General features: G+C 44.4%; 1 protein-coding gene across 1 annotated transcript in view; it reads right to left on the reverse strand.

Annotated features, from left to right (window-relative positions):
• Positions 1 to 1,342: 1,342 nt before the first annotated feature.
• The window catches only part of SLC16A2 (solute carrier family 16 member 2), a 205,410-nt gene continuing 187,408 nt past the window's right edge, over positions 1,343 to 19,344 (reverse strand). Inside the window, exons 5-6 of the mRNA XM_077285051.1 lie at positions 6,664 to 6,892; positions 1,343 to 4,847 (exon numbers count right to left, since the gene is read on the reverse strand). Of these exons, the coding sequence (XP_077141166.1) occupies positions 4,630 to 4,847; positions 6,664 to 6,892 (447 nt within the window). The 3' untranslated portion in view covers positions 1,343 to 4,629. The remainder of the gene's footprint in view (positions 4,848 to 6,663; positions 6,893 to 19,344) is intronic.

Below are 19,344 nucleotides of genomic sequence, written 5' to 3' on the forward strand. Positions count from 1 at the left end.
TCTATAGGATATATCATTGGGTTGGAAATGTTCTTGATCAATAAGTGGTGAGCAGCAGAACCTTTCTAATTTCAGTCAATCCCTTAAATCACTTGTGCAGCATTGTTGCGCACAGACATATTACAGATGTGTTAAAATGTTATGATGTGTTAAAATGCAACTTATTACAAAGAAATTTTGGCCCTAAGGCTACAATCACACATGGGTGCCATACTTTCCGTGTGTTGTCAGGTTTTTTTTCCCAACCCGACACCACACAAACCTATCGAATTTCACTGACCCATAAAGATATCCATTTCAAAAACTGATCCATGTGACTGAGGATGTCCTAGTCGCATCGGTTTTGTAATCTACAGTAGGGAATTAAAGTCTATGGGGATGCATATAAAACACAGAAGACAGATTTTGTACTTCAGTGTTTCATTCGCTTTTCACTGATCCACTGTTTTTACAAACTGACGAGAAAGAAAACACGCAATACGGATGTAAAAATTGACACGGATGTGTGAATGTAGCCCAATTTCAGGGCAGTAACATCTTAATATATCCTCCTGTAATCTATTTGTCGTATCCAATGCATGGATTTGTGAGATCTGTCAGACTTCACGCATGGATCTACCACCGGTTTATGCATACAAAGACAAGTCATTTTCATTTGAAAACTTTTCGGAACTGGGGAAAGTTTATAGCAGGACATAAGAGAATTTCTGTGGTCTTGAACTTAGAGTAAAAATAATGTCAGAAAAGTGTGTAACAGCAGGAGAATAGTACGTTAAGTGAACCTGCCAAGCTATTTGCCCCCAATATCAGTGGCTGACACTGGGTAGAGATGAGTCTTGTCCATGGTTCCACAAGAATTAACCACACGGATTTCACAGTGAGTACTGCAGGCCAAGTAACAACATATAAAATGCACAAAAGCCTTACAGCAAGAAGACATGCACTACAAAATATTGTCAGCATTATGAAATTGGATTACACGCTTTACACAAATCAAATAAAAAATATCCACAGTTTCACGAGAGTCCATTAAATAGTAAAGCTAATGTGCGTTCACGTCTCCTTGGTTGATACTCTAGCGATTCTCCTATCTCCTCTAAGGCAAGGTTTCAGCCTATGAATGATTGTCATTGCTTCTTAGATATGATGAGCAGCTTCTATATATTGCAGGAAAAGCACTACTTATTTACATCAGGACATACATTTCTTCACAAAGAAAAGAGAATGAACCTTCCCTCAGTTTCCGCAGGAGCCATACAATGCAGTGGTGATCCTCTCGATGAAAAACTCCAGGTCGGCTCGTAAGACAAGAGCTCGACGTTTGATCCCGATGGACGGCCACTCGCAGAAAGATTCTCTAAGCATTCGGAAAAGCCCATACTTTATCTGTAAATGGTACTATTCAGTGAAGAACCAATCGAACCACAGAACCTAGTCTAACTTGTCGGTAACAGATATAATATTTGGGTAGAACTTAGTATTGACCCATTTGACAAACCTCAACGTAACAGTTCCCAGACTGCAGGTTTTTTATATAAATTGCTCTTCAAATGCGTGAGTTGACTCTAAAACAATAGTCTCCAACCTGCAGCTCTCCTAATGCTAAGACTACACCTCCCAGCATGCCCAGACAGCCAGAGGTTGTCGTATCACACTGGGATTGGTAGTTTTCCTACAGGTCGAGAGCCACATGTTTGAGAACATCGGTCTAAAAGAAGGATTTAGGAGCAGAATTTAAGCTTAACTTTTATCCAGTCTTATTGCTACAAAATACATGAAAACCTAAATCAAAATTCAATATGTGAACTGGGCCTTTTTTCAGTTTAGCTTGGCTTGATACAGCCAACATCGAGCCGCTCTTCTACAGCCGTAACCGTGTTATCATAACTGAACCTTGGTTTGGTAGAACCATGGGGTAGGCACATTAAGTGCACTTGTAATACACACCCTAAAAACGCAGCCATATTAAACATTACTCCTGAAGGCCGGGTTCACATAGTGCACGATCACACATTTTCTTTGAACTTTAAAAGCAATTGGATCCACAAAAAGAGAAGTATAAGACTTTCGTTTGCATTTTGGAATCCATTCCTTTTAGCCAAAATGCATTTAAAAATGTATTAAAAGTTATTACCTATCCAAGGAATGGGCGATAAATTATAGATTGGTGGGGGTCCAAATGTGAGGACGCTCACCAATCCTGAGAACGGAGCATGGAAAGGCCTGCTTGAAGTGGTGCGGTGGCTGCGCGTTCTCTATGGGGACAGCAGAGCGCTGTGCTGTGAACGGGACCCAGTCCTCACCTCGCGGCAATTCATTTAGGCTGCTTCCATTGTGCAGCGGCAAATACCATCCACAGACTTATCTTTCTAATTGCGGATTACATTTGCAGCTAAATACAGTGCAATTAAATAGCCATTATTGTCACTACTCTGACCCGATAAATTATACCTTTTCAGACTAATTGAGCAAAGCCTCAGACAGACAACTGCAGGGATGCTACATACTAAAAACACTGCATTAACCTACAGGAGACACGCACACTCTCACATACCTTAGTAGTACAATAGTGTTGGATTTTGTGCAAAAAATAAAAGTAGACGAAGCGTCTGTCATCACATAACCAGCCAGTCACAAGAATGAATGGTACGACCCTACAGACTGTGTGCAGATGAGTGACGGAGCATTGCAAGGTTCATGTATGAAGTCAGGTCTGCTTACAACTCATACTACAGGGCTGGTCTTCTAGAGAAGGAAAGCCAACTTTATTGGAAATCTCCAACCAGTTCAGGCAAGCATATCTATCTGTTCACTCAGCCGGCACAAGGTGAAGATGCCAGAGGTGTGGAGACATTTACTACCTACAGTGGCCATCACATTCCGCATGTTCTTACTGAATACCTCTATTTCAGAACTTGCAGCATCAGGACATGTGCAATATTGCTTTATAGCCCTACAAACTTAGATCACCATCTCTTATAGATCCGAATAGTCAAGTGGTCTATGCCCCCCATTACTTTGACTTTGATCATCCTCAGAGACGTAGATGCACAGCATCTTTAAGTGACATATGACATCGTCATTCCAAAAGCTACTAAACACGGACAAATGCCACTCCAACCTCCCGTAATATGGAATAAGTCCTTTTAGTATTAAGTATTTATGGCCAAGGTAACAGATTTGGGAAAACGCTGCTTAATTGTACCAATGGGCCATGGCATTATTAGATTTACACTCCTAGATTGGGCAAGCCTACCGGTTTTGGCATCCTAAGGCCATGTCCAATCCTTCATGTTAAGATTAGAATAACTTGGCAGCTTTCTTTCAGATACAGTGCCTCCGTTGCCAATTGGTCTAGTATTGCAGCACAGCTACGTTACATTGAATGGGGCTAAGCTGCACTATCACTTATAATCTGTGGACAGGTGTGGCGCTATTTTATACATTTTTTAAATCCTGAAAAAAGCCCCTTTAATCTATTCAGTTTATTGAATTATTATCAGGAAGAACTACCAGTTTGTCTCTTTTTCTGTATGCACCTTATATTATATTGCTTTTAGGCTCAAGCACACTGGTTATTGAGAAATCCAAGCTTTCCACTGCAATACAAAACATTGCATGCTAGATCATGCTATCACATTCTACTATTCAGGGACAGAAGCGTATAGAGCCATTGGCCCCCGAACCATCATGTCCTACTTGTCAAAAAGTGCAGCATGACCCATCTACAGTGTTCCCTCATTTTCCACTTCCATGTACGTAGACAAGTCTGAGCTATGGCTGCCGTTCTTTCGACATAAGGTGCATGGGTTACCTCTGTGTTATGTTCATCCTGGAATGATGGACACAACAGAAAAATGACCAGAGAGTATAAGCTTACATGGCGTGATGAAACTTCTGATCTTTCTCGTGAGCAGATCCCATGTAAATGCGTGCGCTCAGTCAGGGGCGATACATTAATGGGTTTTCTTCGACATTTTGAAGCATTTTACGACACAGAATTCTTTTGTTTTTCTTGTGTTTTACCCGAATGCTTCATTTAAAAACACATGTGATGTGACCAGCCCCGATACAACCGTGAAAAATCTAATCCTTCTCTAAATTACGAGACGGGAAGAGGCCAATTAACAAAATCGCACATTGCAAATCTTAACATTACACTTGAAAGTGCAGAAACTTGTAACTTTTGTGTCTCCGGTCCCCTCAAATGTGTTATCTCAATGATGAGCAAGCAATGTAAAATGCGTAAGACAACTGAACATTCAATGAAAAGATGTCTGGGAGGACACACACCACGCAGCACGATCAGGTCTCTTTCACACTAAGGAACACGAAGGACTGACACAGAACATATACCTTCATAAAGGGTCACCTCAGTTAATCCTGGAGTCTAAAACTAGCACAGCCAGGATCCTCCATCACGTACGTGTTTTGTACAAAGATAAAATCACATCACTAATGAGCCTTGTATAAAAATCATATCAATTATATGGCTCCCTAACAATATAAGGCTCGATTCTGAGACTCTTCCAGTTAAACAGCAACTCAGAATAACTAAAATATGTTTCTACCCAGAATTGCCATGAGGTTGGCATCACGCCCTGTGGGTGTTGGATTCTAAGAAGCGGTCTAAACACAAGCGTCAGTCACAGGGCTTCCTGGGAGAAGTTCTCCGTTCACCACGCCATCCTGTGTCTTCTCCTTCCCGACCTCAACCTGTTCGGCTTTCTTCAGGTCTCTCTCATGGAGCAGGGGAACAGACAGGAGGACCAGAGCTCCGATCAGAGGGGGAATGCCAGCCAGGTAAAATGCCAGGTTATAATTACCAAAATGATCCCGCAGCAGTCCTGTGACAAGAGACAAAATGCCATATTTGTGATTAGAGTCACATAAAAATACAAGGTTCTCTAGTTTTGTTGGACAACAGCACCTTCAAGGGTTCAGCCAATTTCCAATTATTCTTACACACGTCCAGGATACATCCACTTAATCCAGTTACTAATATAATTATCACTGCAGCGCCAATGTTTACACTTAAAAAGTGCTGCCCCCTCAATGGCATGGCTCTATGGTGTATAACATGGAGGCTGATGAGGCTCATTTGACCAGACCCCACTGTCAGCAGTCTCCGATGACCCAGTACTAGAATCTAGAGCATATGCAGTGCTGTACATAGTGGTACTATTCATATAATATCGCTAATGGCAGGGTCTGGTTACACAAAGTTGCATCTAAGGCCTTGTTCCAGAGAACAAAACTAACAGGGGGCTGCACTTTCTAAATGAGGACATCAGCACCACTGTGGTAATTACATTGCATTAAAGAGGACCCTTAACAAAATTTTGAATCATGTGGAACTGGACTAATAATGGCCGCAAGGAAGACATTTTTGTAAACATTTTTTGCCTCTATTAGCAATCAAAGCATTTGGCACCTAATGAGTTATTTTTTGTTAAGTCTAAGTGGGTGTTATCAGAGAGCTTTCACTGAGTGTGTACTTCTCCCTGTAGGACGCTGACCAATCATAAGCAAGCAGCAACACAGTACAAAAAGAAAACGCCCCCACCATAGATTAGAGCAAAATTCTCAGTGTGTGAGATGTAATCACACTTATGTCTGCTGTGCTCAAGCAACTTGTACTAGCTCTGCAGTAAAACCAGTGCTTTCATTACATCTCACACAGGAGCATACTGTTATGGACTAATCCTATGTGAGATATAATGACATCCACCTCTCATCTGATCATCTGACTGCAGAGCGATTGCCCTGAACACAACAGACATGTGTGATTACTGACACATCTGTGTGTAGGGGGGGGGGGGGGGGAGGACAGTACAGCAGAGATGATCCTGCTATTAGAGCAAGGCAGCTGATACAAGGATATATAATGTGGAGAGGTGAAATAAAAAAAAAAATAATTATTCTGCTCTGCATTATTATATCATGTATCCTGCTCAACATGAAAATTTGGTGAGAGCCTCTTTAAGGGAATACTGACAACTCCCAAAATCAATTAAAACTACTTACACTTCATAAAAGCTCCTCGATGCACAATGACTTGTTGCACAAAAACGGCCACCTCAATCAACATATCGCTCAAATGATTGACAGCGGTCGCTTGTTCAGAGTTAGCGCTGCCACATTTATATCCCCTGCCCTGACTCTGCAGGTGTGCGCACAGTGTCAGTGCAAGCATGCTCTTACCCCTCTCTCCTGTCTGCAGCGGCTGCTCAATACAAGGTGATCCTGTGTGCAGTGACTGAGTGCCTATAGGACTGTATGAGTAGTTTAATTCAAGTCTTGGGGTGACAGACACCCTTTAAATGTAGCTTTCTTGGACATTTGTACAAGTATTTACAACCCTTTAAAACAAATTGGCTTCATTTCTTCATGAAATCTGAAACTTACATCAATAAAAGGAACCTTTCAACATGGATGAATTTACTAATCGAACTAGTGGAATCATTATATGAGGGGGAGGGGGGGATAAGCCTCTGCCTGACACCAGACAGGGCTAAGCAAACTGTGTCCAGAAGCTTCAGCAGATGTGTGCTCGCTGTGATAACCCTTCTGACTTGATTGTATATGAATATCAATATCTACAAGACATGGATAAATGATTTACATGTATTAGAGATTTACCAATCACTGCCTAAAACTAACCTGCTAAAGGAGGTCCAGCGGTCATTGGAATGGACATCAGTCCCAGGACGTAACCAATAGCTTGTGACGCTTGCATTGGGCCCACCAACTCAAAAGCAATAGGGCTCATCATGCTGATAAGAAAGCCATCGCACAAGCCAAGGAAAAGGCACACAACAATCACGCTTTCGAACACTTGGCACTGTGGCAGCATCATACTCATAATACCCAGCAGTAAAAAGGAGGCCACCTGCAAAATACGAGTGAACATCATAAAAATGGAACAGTAAATCCTGATCATAAAAATGTCAACTTATCCAAGGTAATCAGTGAATGGGATAGACCTGGTAATATAGGAGAGATAAGGTGGCAGGATACAGCGGTAGATTGCTGGTAATGTCATACTACATAACATAAAGTATGCAGCTAACAAGCATTAGTGGCCAAACACGATAACGCGCTGAGAACTGCACTGGCAGAAAGGGTGTTAGCTGCTGGAATTATGAGCAGTGGAAAAGTGCGAGATTAAACACTAATCCTAATGGGTCTTTACTGCAGTGCAGATGTTTCCCTCATTCATCCCACAGGAAAACAACTGCAAAATTCCTGAGGGGACAAAACGTGTCAAGAACAAACCAGTGATCTGCAGCAGTTCCAAGACAGACAACGCTACAATAAAGTTATTTGGACAAATATAATGGATGTGCCGTACCCCAGCAAGGTCTTACTGATTCTTTCCATTAACTTACTGCTCTTCTAGGCCTTAATCAGGGGTCCAATTTTTCCATGTACGAGAAAAAAACGGACCAATGATCAGAGTGTTGTCCGAGTGTCATTAATTTTTCTTGCATGTGGAGAGATGAACGTTTCTCTGCTTTCTCCTTTCTGACAGTCTGTGAAAATTGGACCGTACTCGGATGGCATCCGAGTGCAGTCTGAATTTTTTCCACAGACCCATAGACTTGCATTGCTGATTTTGATCTGACACTCAGATCAAAATTAGACATAGGTTTATGAATTTCCGCAGACCGCGAAATACCACGCACATGTGAATGGCCCCATAGACCATCATAGGTACGAGTACTATCCACAAAAACTACGGATAGCACTTGTACATGAAAATCCTATGTCTGTCTGAACGAGGCGTTACACTAATCTGTTTTACCACAAAACTCCAACCTTATTTAATTTCCTAGATGTAAGCCCCAAATTAAATCTTCACCCCTTCAATCTCCCACTACAGATAGTCAAATATGTGTTCGCAGCAGCGTAAAAACAGACATGGGAACATTTTTTTACACTATTTAAATTGAAAAATTGTTCAGTTTTGGAAGTTTTAATAGAGAAAAGTAATCTATAAATGTGGGACAACCACTTTAATACCACAGCTTTGCCACCTATGTTGTATGGGAATTTCTAGCTCTAGCTGACATACTCTGAGGGTCGAAGAGGCAATTGTGTTTTACATTGTGACTGCGTAGTACGTCCGAGGTCAGAACCCCCGCTTTGATGCGGGCTCCGGCGGTGAGCCCGCATCAAAGCCGGGACATGTGAGCTGTACAAAACAGTGATCCACCCACTGCTATTAACTAGTTAAATACCACTGTCAAACGATGGCAGCGGCATTTAACCGGCGCATCCGGCCATCGGGCCGGAAATGAGCCCATCGCCGACCCCCGTCACGTGACGGGGATCAGCGATGCGTCGGCATAGTAACCATAGAGGTCATTGAGACCTCTATGGTTGCTGATGCCGGATTGCTATGAGCGCCACTTTGTTGTCGGTGCTCATAGCAATGCAGGAATTCAGCTCCCATGCAGCTGAGCCGATCGAGTTGTGCCAGCTTCTAGCCTCCCATGGAGGCTATTGAAGCATGGCAAAAATAAAAATGAAAAGTTTAAAAAAAATGTGAAAAAAATAAAAAAAAATATAAAAGTTTAAATCACCCCCCTTTCGCCGCATTCAAAATAAAACAATAAAAAAAAAAAATCAAACCTACACATATTTAGTATCGCCGCGCTCAGAATCGCCCGATCAATAAAAATAAAAGGATTAACCTGATCACTAAATGGCGTAGCGAGAGAAAAAAATTTGAAACGCCAGAATTACGTTTTTTGGTCGCCGCGACATTGCATTAAAATGCAATAATGGGCGATCAAAAGAACGTATCTGCACAAAAGTGGTATCAATAAAAACGCCAGCTTGGAATGCAAAAAATAAGCCCTCAACCGACCCCAGATCACGAAAAATGGAGACACTACGAGTATCGGAAAATGGCACAATTTTTTTTTTTTTTTTTTTTTTTTAGCAAAGTTTGGAATTTTTTTTCCACCACTTAGATAAAAGAGAACCTAGACATGTTTGGTGTCTATGAACTTGTAGTGACCTGGAGAATCATAATGGCAGGTCAGTTTTGGCATTTAGTGAACCTAGTAAAAAAGCCAAACAAAAAACAAGTGTGGGATTGCACTTTTTTTGAAATTTCACCGCACTTGGAATTTATTTCCCGTTTTCTAGTACACGCCATGGTTAAACCAATGATGTCGTTCAAAAGTACAACTCGTTTCGCAAAAAATAAGCCCTCACATGGCCATATTGATGGAAAAATAAAAAAAGTTATGGTTCTGGGAAGGAGGGGAGCGAAAAATAAACACGGAAAAACGGAAAATCCTAAGATCATGAAGGGGTTAAAGCATCTAATGCGTATGTGCAAATGTCACTGTGAGGGAGGGGAGCAGGGACCGCTGTGTCATCCTCTATTGTGATTGGTGGATCCTGTTTTATTAGCTGTATATCGGATGTGCTACCTGTCACTGTAATCCTGCCTCTGCTGATAAGGAGCCTGCTGAAAACGCTTCCCGAAACGACAGGAAGTAGGAGTCTAAAAAAGCCCCAGTGGTCAGTGAGTAACTAATACAATTCTTAAATAAAATAAATGAGTAAAGGTTGTAACAGAAAAAAAATCAATAAATTAATATATCTCACAAAAACCTGATTTACACAATAAGAAATTTAAGACAACGTTTAAAATTGGACAGCACTCTGATGCCATCTGACTGCTGTCTGTTTTTCACTGATGGCTAGATAGAAGGTGGAGAAACTTTTTATTTTTTTGTCTCATCCAAGAATAACTGAGGAATCTCTACACAAAACCCCTGATGAAACTAACTAGGACTGTTTGTCTCGTATGGAAAAAAAACCCCAGACGTCTGAATGGGCCCCAAGGAGAAATATGTTTGTTTGCGAGACCAAAGAATCCTCATGCTATTATGTCTATACATTACACATAGACCGTGGGCAGGTGTAAAAGACTGCATACTGCTATACACATTGTAACGAGTGTGTGCGTCACCTTATACGCAGACCTGATTTATAACAGTGCTCACTTCTCAACGTGAAATATACTTTTAATGAATATTCAGTTATTTCTGGGAAATTGAAAGCCAATAAAATATTCTCCTGTCTGTACTCACATGTCATGATTTAAAAGTCTTGTTACATAGGGTCTGGGCTCTAGACCCATTACACGTCAGCGGTATAAAATTTCCTGTAACCTATACAGCCTCTTATAAAACCTCAGACTTTGGCTGGCCAAGAAACTCGCTAAACATAGCACTTCATTTCCAAAATCCAGCAGGGACCTTCTATATGTTGTAACGCTGGATAAAGAAATGAATGTTACCCTATAAATTACAATGCAGCAGCTGCACCACATAAAAGTGAAATATTCACAATCTGCCTGGGCTAACAAAAAACGGAGGATAAAGAAGCCTAACCACTCCAAAGATTAGTTATCAGTATTCTCTGGTGAGAAAATCAGGGTAAAATGTGCATGGCAAGGAACAAAAAAAAAAAAAAAAAACCCTCCCCAAAACATTGTGTTGATAACCTGAAAAGCGCAAATTAATGAATTTGCGGTCAATGCATTTTACCATGGAGGAAAAAATGGAGAAAACTGTTTAGGCTGCTTCAAATTAGTGTCCAAAGTCAGGGGAATTTACAGATTTGCACATCCCCAAAAATGAAGCGCGAGTATAAATACTAAGGTTTTCCCTTCTTTCAAGTGATGATTTTGTTCGGTTCCCTGGCCACATCATCATCAAAAGACAAGAAAAAAAAAAAAAAAAAGACAAACCAGCAGTGTTTGGGTTTTTTAATTTCCATGCATCATATGCCCATGACAGCAGGCCTGAGAGATCCACCCCGCTAGGACAGGAAACCTACTGAAAATAAAAGAGCGGTACCTCTCCCTTGCTTCAGTTGGGTTTCAGAGCATGAGAGGTCCCCCTGGTTAGTTCAAATGGCAAACTATCACCACATCATATTAACAAAACAAAAAGCACGCAACTAAAGTGCACACCAAAGAGTGAAAGAAAGGGGGGGGGGGAGAAATATACAGGTGCTGTCATGGGCTCCGGAAAAAACGCCTACCGGTAAGTAACCTTGGTGTTTTCCCTTCCCCCATGACAGCATACCTGAGAGATTTTTGGAGAATGAAACACCTTAGGGAGGGACCACCGCTTGCAGCACCCTTCTACCAAAGGTAAGATCAGTCGAGGAGGACAGATTCAGTCGGTAGTGTTTAAAGAAGGTAGATGGTGAGGACCAGGTGGTGGCCTTACATATCTGATCAATTGATACCTTTGCTTTTTCTGCCCAGGAAGAAACCACAGCTCTGGTGGAGTGAGCTTTGATGACTTCAGGAACCGGAGCGCCACATGCAGCATAGGACAAGCTAATGGCCTCCCTAATCAATCTGACAATGGTGCTTTTGGATACCCCATATCCCTTTCTGCTACCCTGGAAAACTACAAATAGGGAGTGATCCTTCCTCCATCGACTAGTCAGTCATTGTAACATGGACCTTCTCACATCTAAAGTATGAAATTTTTCTTCCCCTGCATTCCTAGGATTATCACAAAATGAGGGCAATACGATGATCTGACTCCTATGAAATTTAAGAACTACTTTAGGTAGATAGGCCGGATCTGGTCTTAGAACCACCCTGTCCTCGAATATCTGTGCGTATGGGGGACATATAGAGAGGGCTTGCAAGTCACTCACCCTATGGGCTGATGTTAAAGCTACTAATAGCACTGTTTTAAGAGTGGGAAGTTTTGCTGACAACTCCTGTAAGGGCTCAAATGGATTCCCAGTTAGAGCTTCCAAAACCAGATTTAAATCCCAAGGGGGAACTTTCTGAATTACCACCGGTCTAGATCTACTAGATGATTTAATAATGTGGGACACCCACCTATTGGATGCTAAATTGCAATTATATAGGTCCCCTAATGCCGACACTTGTCCTTTGAGTGTATTGGTTGCCAGTAGTGATGAGCGAGTGTACTCGTTGCTCGGGTTTTCAAGAGCATGCTCGGGTGGTCTCTGAGTATTTATGACTGCTCGGAGATTTAGTTTTCCTTGCCACAGCTGAATGATTTGCGGCTACAAGACAGCTTGATTACATGTGGGGATGTCCTAGCAATCAGGCAACCCCCACATGTATGTACTCAGGCTGGCTAGTAGCTGTAAATCATGCAGCTGTGTCAACAAAAACTAAATCTCCGTGCAGCTACAAATACTCGGAGACCACACGAGCAACGAGTATACTCACTCATCACTAGTTGCCAACCCTAGTTGTAAACCTGCTTGTAGAAACTCTAAAATAGCTCCTACTGGAGCCTTGTCCCCCAAAGGTTGCTTCAGAAACTCCAGGAACCTCTTCATGTCCTACCATAGATTTTTGATGTGATCTGTTTTCTACTCTTCATCAGGGTGGAGACTAGCCCTGGTGAGAATCCCTGCCGACTTAGTAACACCCTCTCAAATTCCAGGCTGCCAGATGGAAGCCCTTCACCTGAGAGTGGCATATGGGTCCCTGGGTAAGCAGGTCCAGAACCTCTGGTAGAATCCATGGATCGGTCACTGACATCCGTCTTAGGAGGGAGAACCATGGTCTTTTCGGCCAAAATGGAGCAATGAGAATTACCCTCACTTGCTCCACTCTGATCTTTTTTACCACTACCGGAATCATTGCTATTGGGGAAAACACGTAAGCGAGGCTGAACTTCCACGGTATTTGAAGGGCATCTACCGCAAATGGCTTCTCTCTTAGATCTAACGAGCAGAAGCTCTCCACCTTTCTGTTGTGAAGAGTGGCAAATAGGTCTATCACTGGCCTGCCCCAAGCCTGCACTATCTGTTGGAATACCCGGGGATTCAATGACCATTCTCCCTGCTTTAGCCTTTTGCGACTTAGGTAGTCCGCTTTTGTGTTTTCGACACCCTTTATGTGAAGAGCTGTGAGGGATAGTAGGTGATGTTCTGCTAACTGGAGAAGGACAGATATTGCCTCCATAAGGGAAAGGGACCTTGTTCCCCCTTGGTGGATGATATAAGCCGCCATTGCATAATTGTCCGACATGATTCTGGTATGACTACCCTGAAGGATAGGGAAGAAATGCTTTAACCCCTTCCCGACATGTGACGGAATAGTACGTCACATGTCGGGACCCCCGCTTTGATGTGCGCTCCGGCGGTGAGCGCACATCAAAGTCGCGACATGTCAGCTGTTTTTTACAGCTGACATGTGCGCGCAATAGCGGCGGGTGAAATCGCGATCACCCGCCGCTATTAACTAGTTAAATGCCGCTGTCAAACGCAGACAGCGGCATTTAACTACCGCATCCGGCCGTGCGGCCGGATATGAGCGCATCGCCGACCCCCGTCACATGATCGGGGGTCGGCGATGCTCCTCCATTGTAACCATAGAGGTCCTTGAGACCTCTATGGTTACTGATTGCCGGTGGCTGTGAGCGCCCCCCTGTGGTCGGCGCTCACAGCACACCTGCATTTTAGCTACATAACAGCGATCTGATGATCGCTGTTATGTAGCAGAGCCGATCGGGCTGTGCCTGCTTCTAGCCTCCCATGGAGGCTATAGAAGCATGGCAAAAGTAAAAAAAAAAAGTTTTTAAAAATGTGAAAAAAATAAAAAAAATATAAAAGTTTAAATCACCCCCCTTTCGCCCCAATCAAAATAAATCAATAAAAAAACCCCCCAACCTACACATATTTGGTATCGCCGCGTTCAGAATCGCCCGATCTATCAATAAAAAAAAAGCATTAACCTGATCGCTAAATGGCGTAATGAGAAAAAAATTCGAAACGCCAGATTTACGTTTTTTTGGTCGCCACGACATTGCATTAAAATGCAATAACGGGCGATCAAAAGAACGTATCTACACCAAAATGCTATCATTAAAAACGCCAGCTCGGCACGCAAAAAATAAGCCCTCACCTGACCCCAGATCACGAAAAATGGAGACGCTACGAGTATCGGAAAATGGCGCTATTTTGTTTTGTTTTGTTTTTTGCAAAGTTTGGAATTTTTTTTCACCACTTAGGTGAAAAATAACCTAGTCATGTTAGGTGTCTATGAACTCGTAGTGACCTGGAGAATCATAATGGCAGGTCAGTTTTAGCATTTAGTGAACCTAGCAAAATAGGCAACCAAAAAACAAGTGTGGGATTGCACTTTTTTTGCAATTTCACTGCACTTGGAATTTTTTTCCCGTTTTCTAGTACACGACATGCTAAAACCAATGATGTCGTTCAAAAGTACAACTCGTCCCGCAAAAAATAAGCCCTCACATGGCCAAATTGACGGAAAAATAAAAAAGTTATGGCTCTGGGAAGGAGGGGAGCGAAAAACAAAAACGGAAAAACGGAAAAAGCTCCGGGGGTGAAGGGGTTAAGGCTCTTTCAACCACCCACAACTCTTACATTCGACATCTGATCTCTTTCTAGCGGGGACCAGAACCCCTTTATCGAGAGGGTCCCTAGATGTGCTACCCATCCGTACCGCTTGCATCCGTCGTGATCACTTCCCCTTCCGGTGTTAACCACTGAATCCCTGACGCCAAATGATCCCTTACAGTCCACCAGACTAGGGAATCTCTCACGCCCACTGAAAGGTGTACTTTTCCCTCTAAATGTTCTTTCAACAATTATTGTGCTGACAGGACCTCCCACTGTAGTTGTCTCAGCTGAAATTGTGCCCAACTCACAGCGGGTATACAGGATGTTAGTGATCCCAGTAGGGAGATCACCTTTCTTAGTGTAATTACAGGCTGCTGTATTGCCGTTGACACAAGACTCTATTTTGATTATCTTGTTTTCCGGTAGGAGTCTAGAACCAACCCGAGGAAGGACTGAACTTTCTCTGGTGCTAATGGAGCGTCCCCGTAGGGCAGTGGGGTACTCGGTACCGGGTCCTTCGGTTCTCAAGGGGGATGTCACGGTGGATGACCCGGTCTGTGGCCCTCGGGAGGTCCGTTGTAAAAGGGGGAAAGGTCTTTAAAGGGATAATGCTCGTGACGCCACCTGCGGTATTCGGTCAGGGTGACCGACGCTGCTTAGGGGTCTGCTGGGGTGATGTTATGGCAGCTAGATGGTATACCTTCCCACAGGTGAAGTGTATCCCCAGGGCTTCCCAGTGTGAAGATAGTGGATGGTGTGAGGCGCAGTGAAGAACGAGGACACAAGGTTGCAGTCTCTTTACCTTTTTACTGAAGGCTTCAGCATCCACAGTCCAGAGCACCAGATCACAGGGCAGGCAGAGTCCAGCCGGTCTGAAGGCAAATCCAGAGTCCCCTTATCCAGGTGGAAATCAGTAGCCTTCCTCTAGCGCCTGGGTGTTGTAGCACCTTACTGCTGAGCCTCTCATAAGGTCCTCACAACTGTTGTAGATGTTCTAGATGTTATGTCTCTTTCTCTGTCCCCCAGATGGTAAGGATAGGACAAACCCGTATGACTGACGGCCTGAGGCTTTTTACAGGGACTCTAGCCCCCACAAGTTGCCACCGTGCCTCCTGGGTATAGGGCGGATCAGTAACTTGGAATTAGCTGTCCTGCCGGTCTCTGGAGCAAGGCATAGAGACTGTTGCTCCCTCGGTGTTCCGGCTACCGGATCCTGCGCCTCAGAAGGAGGCAGCCTTTGCAGGGCAGAACTCCATCTGGTTTCTTCTCCTTTTGCTATGACTTTGTTTCTCACCCTCTACAATACAATTCGCTGTTCGTGTCTCCTTCTTAGGATGCTGCCGCACGTCGGGCAGGCGCAGCTCCGTGGACTTTTGTCTAGGCCTCTGACAGGATCCCACCCCTGTCAGGGACCACCTCTGTCAGCAGCTATTAGATGTTCCTCCTTCCTCTCTGTCTGCCTGACAGGGACTGCCTAACTTCCTTTCCAGGCCACCAGTTTTACCTAATTGTGAAGAGTGCCCTAATAAATAGGAGCATAGCTCCTCCTGGTGAACTGGTGTGTGAAGTGTGTTGCATGGTTTGTGATACCTGGTAAAGAGATCTCCTTTATTGCCTTCAAACGTAACATCACTCCCCCTGGTGGAAGAATGACATTACTGCAACGGCCAGGACCCTGGGGCGCTGCACTAACCTCAACTTGAGGATATTTATCTTCCAACCCAGTACTGTTAGGTTTTAACAGTGATCCACCGACCTCCCTATTATAAGGAAGACGTCCAGGTACGGGACGATAACTACATCTCAAGAACGGAGGAAGGACATGACTTCTGACATTAGCTTTTTAAATATCCTTGGCGCTATAGACAACCCGAATGGAAGGGCTGCATACTGGTAGTGCCTGACCTGTCCTTGGACATACAGTGCTACCCTCAGGAATTTTTGATAGTCCCGATGGATTGGGACATAATAATAAGCGTCTTTCAAGTCTATAACTGCCATGAAGCAGTCCTGGAACAACATTTTTATCGCCGTATTTACCGACTTCATTTTGAAGGAGCAATTCACTACTGACTGATTGAGTTTCCTCAAGTTGACAATAGTCCTTAGCAAATCGTCTGGTTTTTGTATCAAAAAGAGAGGGGAATAAAACCCTCTCTCTTCCTCCTCCCTCTGGACTTCTACTAGAACCTGTTTTAGCACCAGTCCCGACACTTCCACTTCTAAGGCTAAAGGCCCCGTCTCACATAGCGAGATCGCTAGCGAGATCGCTGCTGAGTCACTAGTTTTGTGACGCAGCAGCGACCTCAGTAGCGATCTCGCTATGTGTGACACGTACCAGCGATCAGGCCCCTGCTGCGAGATCGCTGGTCGTGTCGGAATGGCCTGGACCTTTTTTTGGTCGTTGAGGTCCCGCTGACATCGCTGAATCGGTGTGTGTGACACCGATCCAGCGATGTCTTCACTGGTAACCAGGGTAAACATCGGGTTACTAAGCGCAGGGCCGCGCTTAGTAACCCGATGTTTACCCTGATTACTAGCGTAAATGTAAAAAAAACCAAACAGTACATACTTACATTCCGGTGTCCGTAACGTCCCCCGGCGTCTGCTTCCTGCTCTGAGTGCCGCCGTACAGTGAGAGCACAGCACAGCAGTGACGTCACCACTGCGCTCTGCTCTCACTGTACGGCGGCTCAGTCAGAGCAGGAAGCAGACGCCGGGGGACGTTACGGACACCGAAAGGCGAGTATGTACTGTTTGGTTTTTTTTGTAACCAGGGTAAACATCGGGTTACTAAGCGCGGCCCTGCGCTTAGTAACCCGATGTTTACCCTGGTTACCCGGGTGCTGCAGGGGGACTTCGGCATCGTTGAAGACAGTTTCAACGATGCCGAAGTCGTTCCCCTGATCGTTGGTCGCTGGAGAGCTGTCTGTGTGACAGCTCCCCAGCGACCACACAGCGACTTACCAACGATCACGGCCAGGTCGTATCGCTGGTCGTGATCGTTGGTAAATCGCTATGTGAGACGGGGCCTTAACTGTTCTCCTGGGGATTTTCTGTGGGGTGTCAAAACAAAAGTCTGTTGGGGTGGATGAATAAAGTCTACTTTTAGGCCATCTTTGATGACACTCACTACCCAACGACTGCAGGAGATATTTACCCAGGCAGGGAAAAAGAAAGAAAGTCTTCCCCCTACCTCTGGCCTGACATCATTGGGAGGGCTTTATTGACAATGTAGAGGGTCCTTTAAACATGTAACTAGATCCTTTCCCATCTCAGAAGTCCCAGTTCCTTCTATCTCCCAGGAGGCGGTCTCGATTAAATTTTCCTCTCCGAAAGGAAGGTTTTCTAATATCCACCGGAAAGCGAGGGAATCACTTCTTTCTATCCCCTGCTTTCTCTAAAATGTCCTCTAGTTTTTGACTAAAGAGGAATTGACCGTCACACGGGATGGAACAAAGTCTATTCTTTGAAGGTAGGTCACCAGGGCACCCCTTTAACCATAAGGTGCACCTAGCTGCATTAGACAAGCCTGCTGCTCGTCTTACGGAATCTGCTGAGGAATCCGCTAGGAAGGCTGCTGCTCCTTGTACCAACAACAAATTGGCTAGGATCTCTTCTCTTGGTACCTTAGTTTTTAGTTGTTCCTCTATCTGTTGCAGCCAGACCATAAGGAAACGACAGTACATGTCCCGGCTATTGCTGGTTTTAGACCCCCTATGGCCACCTCCCAGGTGTGTCTCAAGAACCCATCTGCCTTTTTTTGTCCAATGGGTCTCTTAACATGCCAGAGTCCTCTAAGGGCAGGGACAACTTTTTAGATGACCTGGCTACAGCTCCATCAATTTTAGGGATTTTATCCCACCCTTCTGAGCCTTTTTCCTCGAAGGGATACCTTCTTTTAGAAGATTAGGGAATGCTATCAGATTTTTCAGGCTTCTTCCACTCCTTCTCTATAAGTGCCTTTACCCTAGCGTTAACGGGGAATGTGCGCTTCCTTCTTTCCTCCAGACCCCCGAACATAACATCTTCTAAGGACCTGGTCGCTTGTTCGTCTTTTAGGTCCATTGTAGTCCTGACTGCTTTTACCAGTCTATCCGTGTTTTCCGTTAGGATGCACGATCGGCCCCCTACATCGCTATCTGAAAAGGAGCCAGAGGACATGGAAGAGGAGGGGGAGGGAGACAGAGGATCCCCATGATACTCCCCCACTGGATTGTGAGGCTTCAAAACCTGTAACAAGCACAAGGGTTTTCTTGCTTCCCTTTTTAAGGACTGATTTTATAGAACCTTTCACCTCTGCCCTAATCATGGCCCTAAGGCTAAAGGCAAAGTCAGGGGTTTCTTCCTGAATAGTCTTTTGAATACAGTCCATGCATCTGCCACTGGACTGCTACCGGGATTTTACAGAGGGCACATTCTTTGCTCTTTAACTTGGCACTAGCCTTCCTTGGCGCCTGGCAAGCAAACAGGAAATGTAGCCCATTACCACCAAGGTGACATTCACGAAGATCACTCACCACCCGCTGCCAATCAAGGGTACCAGATTTTGAGGCTGATCAGGAGTACGGACAATGTCTCTCCTAGATGCTGAGGAGTCCTGTGACCTCCGGTTAGGGCGACTGCCGCTCCTTCTGCTTGAGCGGCTACTCCTCTTTGTGTGCTGGTGACCAAGCATAACACCTGGTAAAGGCTCCTGCTGCTTCTGTAAGGACTGCTGCTGCTCCATGCGATCCTCCATAATGAGAGCTTTTGGACATAAGCGTTTCCTCTGTGGTCATCCCTCCATTTAAGGAGGGATCCACTGCGCTCTCCGCCTCCTCCGGTGCCCATTCTATGCTCCTCCGCACCCCACCGGGACCCGCCAAAAGGCCCTGCATCCCGGCCGGCTTTCCTGCTATGGGCGCCATCTTGGATCCAACGAGCAGTACTGAGGTCACG

This window comes from Ranitomeya variabilis, chromosome 2 (genome assembly GCF_051348905.1).
Source record: "Ranitomeya variabilis isolate aRanVar5 chromosome 2, aRanVar5.hap1, whole genome shotgun sequence".
NCBI classification, from domain to species: domain Eukaryota; kingdom Metazoa; phylum Chordata; class Amphibia; order Anura; family Dendrobatidae; genus Ranitomeya; species Ranitomeya variabilis.